This window comes from Zalophus californianus, chromosome 13 (assembly GCF_009762305.2).
Source record: "Zalophus californianus isolate mZalCal1 chromosome 13, mZalCal1.pri.v2, whole genome shotgun sequence".
In the NCBI taxonomy this organism is placed as follows: Eukaryota; Metazoa; Chordata; class Mammalia; order Carnivora; family Otariidae; genus Zalophus; species Zalophus californianus.
In genome coordinates, this window is record NC_045607.1 from 65,348,836 (window position 1) to 65,369,076 (window position 20,241).

At 39.0% G+C, this 20,241-nt stretch overlaps 1 protein-coding gene across 2 annotated transcripts in view; it reads left to right on the plus strand.

The window, feature by feature from the left end:
• SLC35D2 (solute carrier family 35 member D2) overlaps nt 1–20,241 on the plus strand; it is a 50,473-nt gene that overhangs the window by 22,062 nt on the left and 8,170 nt on the right. For both annotated transcript variants that reach the window (XM_027616623.2, XM_027616624.2), the window contains exons 5-9: nt 2,840–2,911; nt 3,822–3,890; nt 8,497–8,599; nt 9,909–10,001; nt 15,186–15,253. In XM_027616623.2, coding sequence (XP_027472424.1) covers nt 2,840–2,911; nt 3,822–3,890; nt 8,497–8,599; nt 9,909–10,001; nt 15,186–15,253 — 405 coding nt within the window. The remainder of the gene's footprint in view (nt 1–2,839; nt 2,912–3,821; nt 3,891–8,496; nt 8,600–9,908; nt 10,002–15,185; nt 15,254–20,241) is intronic.

The following is a 20,241-nucleotide window of genomic DNA, read 5'->3' on the forward strand; positions in this document are numbered from 1 at the left end:
GGCACCTCTATTCCTTTTTCTTAAAAGAAAATAATATTCTGTTGTTTGTATATATCACCTTTGATTATCCATTTATAAAAATTGAAAATTTTGATGAAGGCTAACTTATCAGTTTTTTCTTTTGCGGCTTGTGCTTTTGGTGTTGTATCTAAGAAGACTTCACCTAATCCAAGGTCATGAAGATTTACCCCTATGTTTTCTTCTAAGAATTTAATAATTTTGGCTCCTACCGGAAGTCTCCTACAAAGACTTTAGGTCTTTGATACATTATGAGATCAATTCTTGTATGTGCTGTGAGGAAGGGGTCCATATTCATTCTTTTGCATGTGGATGGATATTCAGTTGTTCCAGCACCATTTGTTGAAAAGATTTTTCTTTCTCTGTTGTATTGTCTTGGCACCCTTCTTGAAAATGAACTGACCATAATTGTATGGATTTATTTCTTGATTCTTAATCCTATTCCTTTGATTATATGTTTATAATCAATAACTAATGCTGATTACTGTAGCTTTGTAGTAAGTTTTGAAATTGGGTCCACCAGCTTTGTTCTTCTCTTTCAAGATTGTTCTGGCTTTCTGGTTTCCTTGCAGTACCATATTAATTTTAGAATCAGCTTGTCAATTTCTGGGAGGAAAAAGCCAACTGAAATTTTGATAGGGATTCTGTTTAATCTAGATCTATTTGGGGGAGTATTTCCATTTTAATAATATTAAGCCTATTGATCCAGAAACATGGAGTATCTTTCCATTTACGCTTCTTTAATATTCTAACAATATTTTGTAGTTTTTAGTGTACAAGTCTTACACTTCTTTTCTTAAATTTATTCCTAAGAATTTTGTTCTTTTTCATGCTATCATTGTCAGAATTGTTTTAATTTCCTTTTAGGTTTGCTCATTGCTAGTGTATAGAAGTGTAATTGATTTTTATATATTCAATCTTTTTTTTCCTGCACTCTTACTTAACTATTAGCCCAGCTAACTCTTTAGTGGATTCCTTAGGATTTTCTATATATGTCATCTGCAAATAGAGATAAATTTATTTTTTCCTTTCCAAACAGTATACTTTTTTTTTTCTTCTCCAGCTTAATTGCCCCTTCTGGAATCTCAACTACTTGTTGAATTGATGTAGTGTTGAGAGCAAACATTATGGTCTTGTTATTGATCTTAGGGGGAAAACATTCAGTTTTTCATCATTAAATATGCCTTACTTTCTTTTAAAAGACATCATGTAAAAATACTTTTTGGAATTAAATGACTTTTGGCTTGCTTTGAAAAAGGCAGTTCTAACCAGTCTCATAAGACATCTTTAAGTTGTGGACATAAAGTTCCTGTAAATTCTTCCTGTACCTGCTCTCCAGTTGTGATGTCATGTTCATGATCACATGAAACCCTTCCTCAGGTCTGGTCAGGAGGGGCTGGCCACTGCCCTCTTGGCTCTGGTTCTGACTTTCCTTCTCTAGGTCACCCTCTTCTTATGGTCTCATCTGGAAGCAGATGAAAGTGGGCTGTTCCAGCTCAGGCATTTTGTTGGTTGTGCATTGAGCTGTGTCTTGGAATCTCTGGGTTTTGACAGCCAATGAAGGGTTCTTAAGTATTTTTAAAAGGCAGTGAATATAGCTTCATTACATAAAGTTTTGGGGGAAAAAATAACCCATAATTTTATCCTCTAACATACTATTTTATTTATTTTTATTTATTTTTTAAAAAAGATTTTATTTATTTATTTGGGGGGAGGAAGCACAGAGGGAGAGGGAGAAGCAGACTCCTTGCTAAGCAGAGACTCCCCACCACACCCCAATGTGGGGCTTTATCCCAGGACCCCAGGATCACAACCTGAGCTGAAGGCAGACATTTAACTGACTGAGCCACCCAGGTGCCCCTAACATTACAATTTTATTTTATTTTATTTTTATTTTTATTTTATTTTATTTATTTTTTAAAAAGATTTATTTATTTATTTATTTGAGAGAGAGAATGAGATAGAGAGCATGAGAGGGGAGAGGGTCAGAGGGAGAAGCAGACTCCCCGCTGAGCAGGGAGCCCGATGCAGGACTCGATCCCGGGACTCCAGGATCATGACCTGAGCCGAAGGCAGTCACTTAACCAACTGAACCACCCAGGCGCCCCCCTAACATACAATTTTAAATATCAATTTCAGTCTTTTCCCATATGTGGACTGTATCTTGTTTCAGTTGTAGACTCTACATAGTTTTGTGCCCTCCTTGTTTTATTTAATATTCATTTTCCAGTAGTAGTATAAAGTTTTATATTATAGAGTTAACACATAATGTTCCCTCAGGTAGATTTATCATGTTTATTTTATCATTTTCTTGTGTGACTTTTAAGTTGTTTCTGATGTTTTCCCCCAAAACACTATTGCAGTGAACACATTTGTGCACATGGTTTTTTTCTTTCTTTTGTGTTATTACCATAGGTTAAGTGTCCCAACAAGAAATAATTAGGTCCAAGGTTAGCACAACTTAATGAGTGTTGATACATAGTTCCAACTTGATTTGCCAAAGGGTGTGTTGGTTTATATTGCATACAGTCTTTTAGCATGGTCTTTGTAGTTTTAGCTCAACCTTTGCAGTAGTTGGATAGCGTGATGTTTAAAAATTGTTAATAAGTGAAAAAAATTGCTAGTAAGTAAAAGTGGCATGAAACTGTTAAATCTCCATTTCTTTTTATTATTTTATGTGATTTGTTAATGGCATAGGTGAGAATTAAGGTTCATTTCTTACCTTTAATTTGGAAAGTTAGCGGGCTTAATTAAAAATGTAAACCATGTTAAAAAAATACTTGGCATCTGATGTTATTATATTTGAATCTTTTCCTGACAGCTTGCCGATGTTCACCGTGCTCCGGAAATTTACCATTCCACTCACTTTACTCCTGGAGACCATCATACTTGGGTGAGTTTTGTTTTTCCTCTTTCCCCTTTGTGTCCTTTCCGAACCTCACCCCACATTATTTTTGCATAGCAAATCTCAACATCTAGTTATTTTTCCAAATAGTTGATTTGAATTGCTAGTAGCAATAACTTAGGGCCCCATGGTTTATTCACTTAAAAGCATCTCTTGTTTCCATGATTCCTTAAGCACATAATGAGTGATTTTTTTTACCTGTAATTTTATATTAGACTAATAGTACATGTTTATGATAGAAAATTATTTAAAAAATGCAACAGCCTCAAAAGAGACGTAAATATGTTTCCTGAACTAGATGGAATAGATGCTGATTTTGGAATACAGAGGAAAAATTGTCCATGTATACATACAGGATAGAAATGCAAGAAATCACAGAAATCCATTCTGATACAGTGATTATGATGTAACATAGGAATAAATTAATTTTTATAATGGTTTAAAAATCTCTCATAAAGGTACTCAGGCTGATACCAAAAAAGTTGATTCTTAGTTTTGTTGGGAAGATTATTTAGCAATAAAATTTGGATGATGGTCCAGTGTTCTAAGTCCTACTGTTCAATTTTATCCTAATCTTTGGATGCTTGATATAAGACCAACTAGAGCTGCCAACAGGGGCTCTTCTGCATTTTGTCACAGCATCTTTGCAATGAGAACAGAGAAACACATTTATAGTCAGATTAGACAGCTGCTTAAGAAATACATTTGGTCTAATTTATTAATCCACTTACAGATGCTTACAGCACTTTCTCTATGTAAAGCGATGTCCATTAGATTTTAGCTATAAAACTGTGAACAATGTCTATTTTCAGTTTAAGAATTATAATCCATGTTTTTTTCCTCTCTTCCTCCTTTCCTTCACCATCCATCCATCCATCCATCCATCCATTTATTACAGGAAACAATATTCCTTGAACATCATCGTCAGTGTTTTTACCATCATACTTGGGGCTTTCATAGCAGCTGGGTAAGACTCTGGACTTTTTCTGCTCAAAAACTTCTTTGTGCCTTTGACAATAGGCCCAGCCCTGCCTCATTTTCCATTTTCCATCTGGCTGCAGTTGAATTGAACAGCCAAGAGACAAGTGTGTGGATGTTAGTGGGTTCCCCATGTGTTCCTGTGAAAGTCAGACTGGGTTCCAGCTTGGCCAGAACATTTCTGAGAACGTATAAAGGGAATGTTAGAAGATATGAATACAGCTTTTCATCATAAAAAGGAGTAAACTATTTGCTATTATTACTGAATGTCTTCGGTACAAAAAATTTACTTGAAAAGTTCTTGGGCATTTGGTCAAGAATAACAACTTTATAAAGCCCTTGTATGCTGATTTGTTTTATCACCTGTGATGCCTTAGCAGTCTGTTTCCAAGGGTGGCATACTCTCATTAAATGTATTTGTATATTTGGGACATGAGCGAATACCAGTGTATGACTAAGTTGACCCTTAAACAACACAGGGATTAAGGGCACCAATGCCCCCCTCCCCTGCCCCCACGTAGTAGAAAATCTGAGTATAACTTTCAACTCCCTAAAAACTTCACTACTAATAGCCTATTGTTGACCGGAAGCCTTACTGATAACATAAATAGTTGCTTAACACATATTTTATATGCCATATGTATTATATACTGTATTCCTAAAATAAAGCAAGCTAGGGATAAGTGTTAAGCAAATCATAAGGAAGAGAAAATACATTTACACTATTATACTGTATTTAGTGAAAGAAATCCACGGATAAATGGACCAGCACAGTTCAAACCTGTGTTGTTCTGGTGTATTATTCATTAATATGCAAGGCCAGGAATGTGGACTCCCAAGTTTGCCGTTGAAAGCAGACAGTCAGACTCCTGGCTTTTATAGCCTAGTGGTTAAAGCACGTGTGCGGTCTTATTCTGGGGGTCCAGAACTTAGCCCAGCCCCTGTCAGCTGTTTCTCAGCCTCTCTGTGCCTCAGTTTTACTCATCTGTAAAGTAAAGAATGTAATAGAAAAGCAAAGCCTACCTGTATGAAGGGAAGAATGCAAAGATTGGATGAATTTCAGTTAAACTAGTTTCCTTAACTGATTTAGAAATATCTTAGAGTTCTGGGGGTGCCTGGGTGGCTCAGTCAGTTAAGCATCCAACTCTTGATTTCGGCTTAGGTCATGATCTCAGAGTCCTTAGATGGAGCCCGCGTTTGGCTCCACGCTTGGCGCGGAGTCTGCTTGTCCCTCTCCCTCCCCCTGTTCTCTCTCTCAAATAAATAAATAAATAAAATCTTAAAAAAAAGAAGAGTTCTGGATCATTAACTGCAAAGTGAATAAGGATATGGATCTTCTCTTCTTCTAGTCTCCTCACTTACTAGCTGTATAACCAGGACAAGCTATTTAACTTCCCTGCCCCCCAGTTATTTCAACTCTAAAATGGAGATTAGAATAGACCCAGCTAATAGGGTCTTTGTGTGAATTAAAGGGGATAACAATAAACTGGGGTTTACACTAGGAAATGGCCAAGGCCAACAAAAACATGTTGAGTGTTTACTGCCGGGTGTCGTCCTAGGTGCAGGGGGATCCAGCACCTAACAAAACAGACAAGAATCCCCTGCTTTCATGGCGCTCCCATTCTAGTTGCTGGAGACAGACAATAAGCAAAAGAAACAGATTAGAAAATACAGCATCCCAGATGGTGACAGATATTAACAATCTATTTATTTTATTGTGTGATAAATGAGTTCATCCCTTGCCTAGAGCACGGTTTGTTATTTAAGTTTTCCTCGGTAAGGTTCTTGGTCCTGGCCACGGCTGGGTGGGGCCCCGTTACACGCTGGCCCCTGGTTTGCAGAGCCAGCGAGGACATGAAGCAGCAGTACTTAGAGCCTGTTGTAATCATGAAGATTTTGTTCCAAGAAAGTCATAGGAGCAAAGTAGCTAAAAGAGGGAGGCGCTCTGTTGAAAGTGCCCTCCTGCCACAGTGCTTTGGGGCATTCCCTGGGCAGCCTCTCTTTTCTGAGTTTCTTAGAGCTCAATTTGGAAACTGCTGACTTTGAGGCAGTTGTACACTTTTACAAAAAAAAAATGGTTTATAAAAATGTCTGCAAGGCAGTGGCGAGGAATGGCGCTTCAGATGCTGTGTCTGTGGAGGCGTATTTCCAGACCCAGTGAGTAGAAATTCGGCTCATAGTTACCACATATGATATTCTAATGAGCTGAAAGGGTAAATAGTGTTTTCAGAGCATCTCACTTTCCCCCAGGAGCTGGCTTGGAACAGCACTTCTAGATTTTTCCCTTCCTCAGTGCCCAGAGAATGGATACTATCTAGGTGGGTGATAAGCACCCTTCTTCACTGCAGACCAGCCACGACCCCACCCTTCTCACCTCTCATTTAGATCTTCTCAATCAATTGCCAATAACTGTAGAGCTGATTCAGTCAGATGGGCCAAGTTATGCTGTTGTAACAAACAGTTCCCACATTTACACACCAAGTATATTCTGCTCATGCTGCATACTCAGACCAACGTTAGTTAATGCCCTGGGGGTACTCTGCTCTTTGTAGCTACTCAGGGACCGAGGCAGATGGAACCCCTGCCTCAAAAGGGACTCCCTTCCTCATCCAGGAGGGAAGAGGGCATGTGGGGAATCGTGTGTTGGCTTTTCATGCCATGTGTTACCTCGTCTTACATCTCACTTGCCAAACAAGTCACATGGCCAGAAAAGTAGAACTATTATGTCTGTAAACAGCCCTAAATGACAGCGACAAGGGTTAACCATGAATCTGCTTTCATGTATTAAAGCAAGCAAATTCTTTTCAAATTTCTGTGCTTTTCCCAGTTGCCTGAATGAATGGTGCTGGGGACTTGTAGCCCCGGGAGCAGGAGACCTGAGAATTCTGGGAATTTCCCTCAGACTCTCCAAGGAAGTGAGCGACACCTTTCCACTCCCCTAGAAACCTGGGTTTTTTATCCATTTAGCTCTTTGCCATTTTATGGAACAGCAGACTCTTCTTAACATGGAGCCAAGTGTGGGTAGGCATGAGATCTGGAAGACCCTCATTTTGAGAGATTCTATTTTTTTTGTGATTGAACCAGACAATTCTGATTTATGATGATCTAAAATTAATTTGCATTCTCACAGATATATTTGTAGTTAATAATACCAGCAGAACCCTCGAGTAAGTCTGGTTTAGTTTGCATTCAGATTTTGATGGAATTCTTCCCTCCTTATTTCATTCTCTTTAGTTAGAAATAATCTTTAAAAAATTATTTTTTTTAATATTGCAGGGATCAGGATATGCCACTCCAAAATATGCCACTTTGGCATAAACATTTATTTTGAGCTGAAGGCAATTAATTGAGAATCAACAGATGTAGGAAGAATTCTCTGTTTTCCTCTTTCCTGGCTAAAAGCAGACCATAAATTTCCCTTTGTAAGGTGGTCCCCCCTACACCCTCCACTCTCACCCCCACACCAGGAATAGGAAAGCAGTTCTTATCACTGGTGCTGGAGAATCAGTACCAAGAGGGGTCTGCATAAATAAACCTTAAGTACAATAACCCTTCTCTTCCATTAGTTTCCCCCATAAATTTCCTAGTCTTTTTTCCACAATTCATTTGTTCCTTGGAACCCAAACCTCTTCTTTTTTAAAATGATATCTGAGCCCCAGAGTCTAACCACTTATTTGAGATTCATTTCTTTTTTGTGAACTCCTTTACATGTAAAATATTGAATAAAAGTTGTATTCCTTTTTTCTCTTGTTAACCTACTGTCAGTCAAATTTGCAGGCTCCACTCACTGAACCTAAGAGTGTAGAGGAAACCCCTTTGATGCTGTTTTATGCTATTTGATGCTAATTTATGAATTATGACATGGGTCTGCTACTGTCTGTAAGATCAAGTGTGGTAGATGAGTCACATCAGGGCTCAGCTGTTCTCTCTCTCCTCCCTGTGCCATGTCCCCCTGCACATTTTTTATACTAGTAGTATTTATATAAAATGCAAATTGAAGAGAAGATGGTTTAAAAGAATGGGAAGAAAGGAGCCTTGGAGAAGTTGCAGAGGAAGAATCAGTCCCTGCCTTGCTTTTTTGATGGACAGGGTGGGGGCGTGCCGGTGAATGATGTGACCGGTTGGGCACCAGATGGAGGTGTCAGTTCCTCGTTTGACCCTTCTTGCCCCAGTAACTGCCCAGCTGTCTCCACAGGGCTGTACCCTGGAGATGGCCCTGTTTATTACAATAAGCAAAGCCACTGGGTGGGTTGGACAAATCACTCCCCTTAGAAAAGAAGGGCTCACCAATTATTATGCCAGTTGATCGTTAGCGAAAAGAAGAAAGGGCTTTGCAGTTCAAGGAAGATGGTTAATGTCCCTCTGGTTTTAAGCCATTCATGATTGAATTGAAGCCACCTGATGGCCTGGTTTTGTTTTGTCTGGAGGCAGAGCAGAGGAATTAACCAGAGGGGGAAAATACGCCAGAGGAAAAAAAGGTAGTTACCAGCATCACAAGTGGCTTTGATTAGGGAAAGATAAAACAGGCAGGCTTTGAAGGCCAAGTTGTGTGAGTTTCTGAATAATCGTCCTCCTTTTTGTGTTCTTCCTCCCAGTTCTGACCTTGCCTTTAACTTGGAAGGCTATGTTTTTGTATTCCTGAATGATATCTTCACAGCAGCAAATGGAGTTTATACCAAACAGAAAATGGACCCAAAGGTACCAGATCTTCACTTCTATGGTTTTTAGGCTTTGTCATCTGGCCCCTGAAATTGCGTGAAAAAAAAAAAAAGAATTTGTAAAGTTGGCATGTAATTTAATTTACATGGCATGCTGTATAAATCACTAATTTCTTTTCAGTTTTCTTGTCTTTATGCGTTCTTGTTACCCCTGACCTTGCAAAGTTTTGGGTGAAAATAAGACAGGGAGGGAAAAGAAACCACTATTTTTGACGCAGAGTCAGAATATATAAAGAGGAGATTATTTTGAAAGGCAAATAAAAATTAAAAGGTTTTTGCCATCCTCCTCAGTGGCCAAGGCAAAGTCAGGGGTACCTCAGAATACTGAAGCAACTGCAGTTTGAGAGTCTGAAGGCGTGGGTTACAGAAAGAAGCTTTGCTGCTTACTGGTCACCGTGACTTTGGACCCTTAACTTCTGCAGACCTCAGACTCCTCATCTGTGGAATGGCTCATGTGTAAGGTCCTGGCCAGCAATAAGTACCTGCCCTGATCAGTGATTGAGCAGCCCCCCCCCCCCCCCCCCCCCCCCCCCGCCTCCCGAGAGACTGGTGACCCCCCCTGTCAAGGCCTCTCGCCCCAGCTGTTCCGGAAGCTCCGGAGGATGAGCCAGGCATATGTTGCTTTGTTCCAAGTTCTTTGTGTTGAGTGAGGGAGTTTGCTCTGATGGACAGACTTATTTCTATGAGCTGTTTTTTCTGCACGGCCCTTTGTTTTTTACTGGTGGCAGTTTTACTAAAACAGGTTTGTTGCCTTTTGAGGGTCCCAATATGTCACCCTTTATGAAAAATGGTGAAGAAGCGGTGTAGCCACTTTAATGAAAAGTAAATGTATGCAAGATTAGAAAACGAGATACCTGGTATTTTAACACTGCTGCTCCTTAACAGAAAGAGCAGATGTTTTTAAGGAGTTCTGTTTATATTAACATTTTAAATGTTCTTCATTCTGTTCCAGATTTTCCCATTCTGAATACAATACTTAAAAAAACAAACGAACAACCAATTGGAATGGTAGAGATGGGTGGGACCTGGGAGGCCCTCCATGTTCATCCATTTTATCTGCTATTTTTGTGTAAAACAAATGTTTATTTTGCTATCATGATGTACTTGAAGTAAAGCCTTCTACATTAGGAATTTGCTAAAAAAAAAATAAAGGAATTTGCTGAAAATATTCCAACACAAAGTTGGTCAGAATAATTTTTAACTCTGCATAAATACATAGTTGTATAAATGGCTCCAGGAAATCTGATGCTTCATATTTCTAACATTGAGTGTTTTCTTTGTTTTTGTAGGAGTTGGGTAAATATGGCGTGCTTTTCTACAATGCCTGCTTCATGATTATACCAACTCTTATCATTAGTGTCTCTACTGGAGACCTTCAGCAGGTGAGCTGAGGATGGTCATTACATTCCTACGTAGCAGTCTCTTAATAGTTAACTTCTGGTACTCACTACAGTGAAAAGTGTAACGGTAACTAGAATTCTCAGGAGGGTACATGAAAGCAAGATCTGTGATATCACCAGTAACATCTTTGGCACAATCCTTTCTTTGGTATTTATCTTCAGACACATGGGAAGCAGCAGGAAGTAGTCACAAGAACTCTGGACTTGAAGCTTTTTTTTTTTTTTAAACTGACAGTAAAAATCTGAGTTTGAGTCTTAATATCCCTATTTACTGATGTGGGGATCCTGGGAAAACTAACTTAGAAGGGGATTTTGATAGTTTTAAAAATGGATTTAGTTATCTACTGCCTTTTTAATGGACATTTTGAAACATAGGCAAAGTAGAGAGAATAATTTAATGAACGTCACGTACCTACCACCCTGTGCCAACACTTTCTGGCATTTTGCCATTCTTATTTCATCTATTCCCATCTGCTTTCTTTTTTTTTCCTCCTGGAATATTTTAAAGCAAATTCCAGCAGTCATGGCATTTTGCATCTAAATATTCTGGGATGTACATTTGAATTTTGAGAATGTGTTGTTCATTTGGTGTTTGCCCTGCTTACCTGTTCACTCACACACACATGAGAGACAAATAAAATAGTTAGTAGGAACAGAGGAGGCCCAGCTGGAGGGAGTGAAAGCCAGTCTCAGGAAGGGTGAAGATTTGCCCTGTAGCATCCACAGTGGCCGTCTTGAAGCATACCAGCCCCTGCCACGCTCTACTTTTGCAGGAAGTTTCTAGCCATACCACTTCTAAGAATTTTGCCTATATCTTAAGGGAGATGCTTAAGTTCATGTGAGAAAATTTGCTGGGCAAAAATTACGGTCCATCCTGGCCTCTGCCCACAGAACCAAGTCCCAGACATTAACTCTCTTGTTACCAGACCCGGGGTGGGGGTTCAGAGGGGCCCTATGCAGTAGCCATTCACCCACCACGTGACAGTATTGCTGTATTTGCTAACCAGCATGCTGCTGTGGTGTACACAGGTCGAGCGGATCCCATTTGTAGCCTTTTAGGGGTTTGAATACTTCTGCTAAGGCTGCCCCTCTTGTGGGCTCCTAGGGTGGATGTCAGGGCTTCTCCTTCTTTCTTAAAGCTATACTTTCTCATTTGTACAATTCCTTTCCAAAAGAGGAGACAGCAGAAGAGCTTAGCAGCAATGTTATGAATAGCATGGTGACCAGAAACTGAATTTTAGGTATCTTATGAGTTAAATCCACTAGATGTATCATGTTAATAATTTTATAACATTGTTTCAATAGGAATGTTTGTTCCCACATCCAAACCATTGCTTTATAAACTTGTAACATGTGCTCTCAGAAGTTTCACCTGCTTGTGGGGCACCTGGGTGGCTTGTGGGAGCATCTGATTCTTGCTTTTGGCTCAAGTTAGTATCTCATGGGTCGTGGGGTTGGGCCCCACAATGGGCTCTGCACTCAGTGGGAAACAGTCCACTTCAAGGTTCTCTCCTGTCCCTCCCCCCACTCTGTCTCTCTCTCAAGTAAATAAGTCTAAAAAAAAGTTTCACCTGCTTGTAATGCTTAGCCTCACAGAATTATTATACTTTCTCAGTTAATAATCAAAATAATAGCTAATATTTATTGAGGACTTATTCTATCAGATTTGTTCAAAGCATTGTACATGAACTCTTTCACTGCTTTCCACAACAGGCCTCTGAGGAGAGGGTACTGCTCTTATCATCATCTTTTAGATAAGGAATCTGTGCTCTAGCACAGTGTTTAAATAGCTTCCAGGGAGAGCAGGTGAGCCATCCGGTCAGTCTGACTCTGGAACACATCTTCCACTGGAATCCCAGTTACTTTATTGTATGTGAAAAGTGTTTCTTTCCTTCATGCATGAAAAACCATAACCTGGCACTTAATATCTTAGAAAGTACAAGAGGCTGAACGTATATTTTAACTTATTAAATAGTAGTGTTCTAGGAGAGAACTGTGCTCCTGTTTTGGCTTTTGGTGCTGAGCTACCTCAGTATTTACTGTCTGTAGCGTCTTCTGTTGCCTAGGCTCCTGAGATTTCAAACAGAAGTTCCTGTAGGCGTCTTAGAGGCCCAGATGTGGTCATTATTCACTGGAATTCCAGACGGATCAGAACTAAATATATAGATTTATTTAAAAATCTATATGAAAATTATAATTTAGAAAAAAATAGAATGTGTTTATAACTGTAAGAAAGGCCTTTTATAGGGGTGCCTGGGTGGCTCAGTCATTAAGCATCTGCCTTCATCTCAGGTCATGATCCCAGGGTCCTGGGATTGAGCCCCGCGTCAGGCTCCCAGCTCAGTGGGAAGCCTGCTTCTCCCTCACCCACTCCCCCTGCTTGTGTTCCCTCTCTCACTGTGTGTCTCTGTCAAATAAATAAATAAAATCTTAAAAAAAAAGGCCTATAAAAATGACAAAATATAAAGTCATGAAACTGAAACTTTGACTCTATTTTAATTTAAAAGTATCATATGATAAGAGATGCCAAAAGATATGGGGCACTTTCTGTAATCAGTCATTTTTAAAACCCTGTAGAAAAAGTGGTGATATTTTTCACTAGTAAGATTGTTCTGCTCTGTTCCATTGAACCATAGCAAGCTTCTTCCAGTTGGTTACTTTTAACTATGGTTGAATCCATTTTAGATTGTGAACCAAATACAATAAAGAAGAGAACTTACGTAATTAGGTCTGTTAGTCTAGAAAATTGTGTTTTATTTGCAGTTTGGTGTGATTGTACCAAAAGTTGATTGATGAATTAGGGTGAAATGTTAACTTATTAACGGAAGTACTTTGCTGAGTCATTTTTCCTGGTTGACTGGAGAGGTTCAGAGGTTGTGGTAAGACTCGTGTGTATGACTCACCACACTGGAGGTCACTCCTGGACCTTGGACTTAACACAGTCCACAAATCTGATAACAACATCTTGATTCTGCCTCTGATTAGCAAAGTCAGCAATGCCAGCTCCTCTGGTCAACAATTTAGGCCCCTGGAAAATACTGATTGGGTGACCTTTCTTTAGTCATTCGAATTGCTGCAATAGGTTCAGAGTACATGGTTTATTACAGCTGATGAATAGGGAGAAGTAATAGGACTTATTTTTCTGATAAAAAAGCCACATAAATGCAAAACAAAAAAGATTCACATTCTATCATACTTTTACAACAATAGCAAGTCTAAAGGAAGCAGTACTTTATTGTTATTCATCTTTAATTAATTTCTGTTTTTTTAAAATATTTACTTGAGAGAGAGAGCGCGTGCACAAGATAGCATGAGCAGGGCGCAGAGGGAGAGGGAGAAGCAGACTCCCCGCTGAGCAGGGAACTTGATGGGAGCTCGATCCCAGGACCCCGATATCATGACCTGAGCCAAAGTCAGATGCTTAACTGACTGAGCCACCCAGGCGCCCCCTCTGTTTTAAAATAAATGTCATACATTATTTGTTAAAATGTCAGCAGCACAGTCTCATCATTATTAAAGGAACAAAACAAAACTAAAATCTATTAAAATTTAGAGTGGCAAAGAATCCAAATATTTTTATGAACATTACTATATAGCCCTCAGTGGTTTATATGGCATCAGGAATATATAGTTTTTATTTACTGTTTGCAGAAATACTTCCAGCTTGTTGAATCAATAAATATTTTTCTACCCTTGGTTTGAAGTTTGGAGCATATGGTTTTTTCTTATTGCCAGTTTTATTTTAATTTTAGATAATAGAGTGTTTTCTACGTCTTATGTTTGGTTTTGGTCTTTGACTGCCTTGGATATTTTCTGCCCCTATGATTGGCTTAGGCTTGCCAGTAAGACAGATTCATATTTATTATTTTTCTTTCACAAGTAAGCATTTAAAGAAAAGCGTTTTATGATGGAAACTTTCAAACCTATACAGAAGGAGAACAAGTAGTATAACAAACCCCATGGACCCATCAGCCAGGTTCAACAATAGTCAACATTGATTGTGTCTCTTTTTGATAAGAGAGTAGGCAAAGTCTCACTAATGAAACAATGACAAGCATGGCAAGGATGTATTAATTGGAGGAGAATTCCATTCTAATTGGCTTAAAATTTTTGAATTATAAACGACAAAGATTTAAATAGTTTTAAATCTATAAAGTTACTAAAACTTGACTAAGAAAGTTTTGCCTAGGAGAAAGTGAATAGAACTTATATTTAATTATGTTATTCAGCACATACTTAATATAGTCTTGAGTCACCTTAAAATCATTTTTTGGATGCAGGCAAAGGACAAATCATGAATAAAATGCTCCTTTTTATTGTTACCTGTCATTTCAAGAGGGTTAATTTCATTTTCTCAGCTAAGAGACTAAGACTAAGGTCTTGGAGAGTTGAAACTCTCTCATAAACTTCTCTGTCCCAGCTCCTCCACCCCGATTACTTGCTTGCTTTGTAACTAGCAAATAATAGTTTATTTGTTCATAATACTTACTAAGCATTTGTAAATTCTTTTTTTTTAAGATTTTCTTTTTTTTTTTAAAGATTTTATTTCTTTAGAGAGAGAGTGCATGCGAGAAGCAGGGGGAGGAACAGTGGGGGAGGGAGAGAATCTCAAGTAGACTCTGTGCTGAGCGCAGAACCCAAGGTCGGGCTCCATCCCATGACCTTGAGATCATGACCTGAGCCAAAACCAAGAGTCAGACGCTTAACTGACTGAGCCACCCAGGCGCCCCAAGCATTTGTAAATTCTTGAAAACAGTTCACAGACTTAATTTTCTGAACTTCCCAACATTATTAATTTTATGATAAGCTTTCTTCTAAGATTATTTATACAAAAAGTAAACCCAACCATGATTTTGCAACTACGGAAACTATCGCTATGTTTTGTGCTTGCCACCTGCCATCTTCCAAACAATTTCATTAAATCCTCATGTTGACCTTTTGAGGAAGTTTAAAAAAAAGATCCCTGTTTTGTAAAATGAATCTGAGATCCAGGGAGTAAAAGTAATATGCCCAACCTCACAAGCTGGTATTGCCTAGGATTTTTTAAGTTGTATTTTCTGTGTGCGAAAGTGTTTCCTGTACTAAAACACACAATTTGGTAAAAGCCATAGGTTTAAACTGCAATATTATTAGTCTAACCATTGTTTTCTTTCTTTTTCATAATAGGCTACTGAATTCAATGAATGGAAGAATGTTCTGTTTATCATACAGTTTCTTCTTTCCTGTTTTTTGGGGTAAGAAACCATCCATAAGTAGAAGCTTGATCTATATGTCTTGACAAATCAAATCAAAATATACATTCTGTCTGCTCTGTCAAAATCCCTTTGTCTGTGCTTCTCCAGCTTTTCCTGGAAAGTAGCCCTGCAGCAGAGGAGTGGAGTGGGACCCAGGATCCCTGGGAACACAGCCTAAAAGACCAGAAGCAAGCATGAAGCAGTTTTATTTTTGAAAGTCATGCTGATGTTACATTCTACTCCAAAATACGATGTTGCCTATTGATTTTGGAAAGTTAGTCTGAATGACATCAGCTGATGTATCAAATTTAGTACTGTTTGTTGTCTTGGGCACAATGTTCCAAGTTTTTCAAGATGTTCCACCTCACATAAATACGTGGAAATGATAACCATTTATGCTAAGTGTTGTACCTGCTATATTCAGGGAGATTTTTGAGGTGAGATGTCCGGGCCATTGTATTGTCCCAACAATTTTAGACTTTTGTTCTTAAAATTTTCCTTATGTCTGTCTTCCTGTTGAGAAGCCATGCAGCTTATGTCTTTTTTTTTTTAATCTTCTAAAAGCTTGAAAATTCCTTTTCATGAATAGATAATACATGCAACTGGTAAATAATCCAGGGGCTGCAACAGAATGCACAGGGAACATAAGCTCCCCTCCCTTCTTCCCTACTGTCCAGCACTACCGTTTTTCTCTCCAGAGGTAACCACGGTTTGACAAGTCCTTGGAGTATCCTCCCTGAGCTGGGCTCCCTGCATATACAAACACCCATGTCTTATCTCATGTGGAAAGGTGCTTTGAATGACTGTCTCAGGGAATTATCAAAAGACTTTTCCTGTGAAGAAAGATGGATTTCCTCATTTTTTTTTACTACCAATACTGTAATTTTCATTATGTTTAAATGAACTAAGAGCAACTCACAGTCTCCTTGATCAACACTTAAAAATTCTCAAACTTGATTTTAATTGCAGTGATTAGTCACCTATAATAAAAACATTTATGTACATCTTCCATTTCACTAATTCTCTCTCTAGCCGTGTCTGATTTGATGTTTAATCTGTTGATGGACTTTTTAATTTTTTTTTTTTTTTGGAGAGAGAGTGCATGAGTGGTGGGTGCTGGGGGCACAGAGGGAGAGGGAGAGAGAGAATCTTAAGCAGGCTCCATGCTGAGTGTTGATCCTGACGCGAGGCTTGATCTCACTACCTTGAGATCATGACCTGAGCTGAAATCAAGAGTCAGATGCTTAACTGACTGAGCCACCCAGGTGCCCCAGGGCTTTTTGATTTTAACAATTTTATATTTTATTTGTAAAAGTTTCACAGTTTTTTTGTTTTCAAACTTACTGTTCATTCCTAGTATCCTCTCATTGGTGATCTTTGTGATTGTAGTAACTTTCATTTCTTTAAATGTTATGCACATAGCTATGCTGTATTCTGTATCTAATGATTTCAATATCTGAAGTATTGAAGAATCTAAATGTGTATATAGTTTGTGACTGTCAAACTGTGTGTAGTTGGTGACCTGTGGTTGTGAGCATATTGCTTAATCTAAGTGCTGTGGGCTGATTGCCAGTTCTCAAATTGCAAATCTGAGAAACTTTTCTGTAGGGACGGATTGTTTTTGCTCCTGCTGGTAGCCAGGTATTGCCCTTGACCTGGACTACTACAGGCATTTTCACGGGTCTAGGCTCAGTGGGCTAAAGTGTCCCTCCCAACCTGGGGTTTGGTTCAAGGCTCAGTTTCTAGACAGTGCTCTTCTGCTAAGGTCTCTACCCTTAGGCACCCGTGTTCTCTTCCAACTGTCCTGCTGCTCTGACTCCTGCCTGGTCCTAATTCTTTCACTCTGTTTCCAGGACCTCCTTTTTTAAAGGAGGAGAGTTTGGGCGACCTCTTGTGCCTCTTTCAAGACCAACAATCTCTCAAGTAGTGTGTCCTTTCCTGGCACAGGAAGGTCCCGTAGGGCCCTTAGGCAGCCATTGTCAGAAGCTTAAGTGAAATATTTGTAGTTTTCTCAGTTGTTGTCACGCATTTTACTTTGAAAAAAATCTAAGCTGTGTTTGTGAGTCACCCTTTGTCAAACCATCTTTTCTTTTCTCTCTGATTAAAAAAAAAATTCAATCCATATCACACAAACTCAGACTAGCACCTTTCTGTGACGAAGCCCAGATTCACCTATGGACGACAGAGCCAAGTTTCAAAGTCTGTTCTCATTTCACTGTAAACTTGATGAGATACTGTTTCTATTTTTGTTTGCTTGTTTGTTTTACTTGCACTATCCTGCTTAATCACTCCTTAAAGGAAATCAAGAACTAAACCCTGCGAAGTCTCTGTCCTCAGGATGATGTGGTGGGTGGGGCCTACATGGGAGCCTCCACTCTCTGGGAGGCTTGACCCCATCTGTATATAATTCCATACATTTTTTTCCCTGCCACTTAATAATGTGCTTCTTAGAAAACAAATACTCTTGATAAAAGTGCTTAATATGTCATTAGTAGTCCCTTTGCAAATGAAAATGCCATAAAGGCATAGCAATTATAAATAAATCAGTAAAAAAATGATGGAATCTTTAAGATTTCAGGTTTTATCCAAATTTAAAGATGAAAATTATGTAGGTCTGTTTGTAAAGTGGGTCTTTGAGGACACTAAAATCATGGCACCCTTCCAACAGCTAGGTGTCTGAACTCTGGAATCAGATGGCCTGGATTTGAATCCTGGCTCTGCCACTTATTAGCTCTGGGTCCATGGACAAGTTAGCTAACCATTCTGAGCCTCAATGTCCTTATTTTTAAAATGGGATCTTTAACGATGAAATAAAGTATCTGATTCATAGGATGGGGTTATATGGCTTGAATGAGCTAATAGTGGTGAGCACTTAGTGCATGCTGGACACAGGGCAAATGCTCAGTAATGTTAAGTGTGGTTGTTATTGTTAATATTTCTATTTCTTGAGGTCCATGTGTTTTGGGCTCACCTCCTTTCACTCCAGGCAGAATTGGTACTACAAATAGTCCATGGCTTCAACCATTTTTCTTGTATAACATATATAGTTGACTCTTGAACAACACATGTTTGAACTGTGTGGGTCCATTTATGTGTGGATTTTTTTCAAAAAATACCTACAGCTCTGTAAGTGCATTTTCTCTTATGATTTTCTCAATAACATTTTCTTGTCTCTAGCTTACTTTATTATTAGAATATAGTATATAATGCATATAATATACAAAATATGTGTTAATTACCTGTCTATGTTCTCAGTAAGGCTTCTGGTCTACAGTAGGCTATCAGCAGTTAAGTTTTTGGGAAATCAAAAGTTCTCTCTGGATTTTTGACTGGGCAGGGGTTCGGCACCCCTAGCCCCTGCGTCATTCAAGGGTCAACTGTACTTTACCTTCAGTGGTCATATTTGAATCCTGAAACTGCTCTGGAAGGAAGCTTCAATTTCGGCAGGGTGGCTTTTTCAGAATCCTTTCTTGAAGTTTCACTCAAAGGATTGGGTCATTTATTTCTTCATAGTAAGAGAAGCCATTGTAAGCTTCTGAGCACATTCTCAGTTTTCAGAACAACTGGTATGGGGCTCGTCTGTCCCTTTTCTTCGGTCCTTCCTCAAGGAATGACTCAGGGCTCACACATATGCATCCCAACCCTTGACTCCAGAGGACTCTGATGCTCAGCTTCTTATTTACTTTGACTCTTTCAAGTTTGCATTTCAAACTTGCGTTTTCTAACCACCAAACCCCTGTCCCATGTTAAATATATAACTACAAAATTTTAACACTTTAAAAATGTATGTTAAGTGAATGGAATGGTGAAAAAGGGCAGACTTTTAGTTTTCTTTTGAGTTAGGGTGGACTCAGCTTTCAGAAATGCTATTTCTAATCAGGAGTTTGTAAATAAAGCATATGATGAGTTTAATTATGTCAGGAAGGTAGACTGGATTGTGGAAGGTAAGATAATTTAATGCAGGCAAAAGCAAAATATAGACTGAAATTTAAGTTGACAGGCTAGATTTTAAAAAGCTGGGGCACCTGGGTGGCTCAGTCAGTGAAGTGTCTGGCTCTTGATTTCTGCTCAGGTCATGATCTCAGGGTCATGAGATCAATCCCTGCAGGGCTCGGTGCTCAGCGGGGAGTCTGAGGATTCTTTCCCTCTGCTCCTCCCTCCACTTGTATGCGTGCGTGCACACACACACACACACACACACTCTCTCTCTCTCTCTCTCTCTCTCTCTCTCTCTCAAATAAATAAATCTTTAAAAAAGTAAAATAAAAACCTTGCTTTGCAGGTATTTTTAATCTTGCTGAAAAATTACGGGCTCTGGTTCATTCATACCAGCAGCAGGCACCAGCCCTCAATCTTTGGAGGTGATGATTCTAATCTGTTTCTGCCCCAGTAGCAGACCCTTTGATCCCACTGAAGCAGTAATATATTCCTTAATAAAAACATGAAAGTACCAAATATTTTTTAACCACAGGATAAAAGAATTTCTATTCCTTGAACTTTCACTGATACTGCCGGGATGTAGTGCATGAGAGAAAACAGGATTCTGCGGATATAGCTAGGGCAAGGAACGACAGGACTTTAAAGAGTGCAGATATTCCCACATTCCCAATAAACCAAATCTTAATGTAAAATTGGTGCTCTGGGAGGATGGACCATATATATGGTATGACTTAGGCATCCCTGGCCCACCACTGAGGTCTTGGATAGCAGTGTGTTCTTACTAGAGATGGGTGAGATGAGATTACTTGAAATTCTTTGAAATCCGGAATTAGATTACTATGCCAGGGCACCACTATAGTTGGTGGAAGGAATGTAAACGTGGCCTGTTATTATTTGAATATTTGTGTTGAGCTTATGTAAATGCTCCTTCACGGAATGATAACCAGCACAAGTTGTAAATGAGGTCATTTGAGTTCTATTTGTGACTGCCATGAGTGTGTCAAACAACCTTGGGTAAATCGGTTTTTTGTGTCATTTTCAGAAACAGT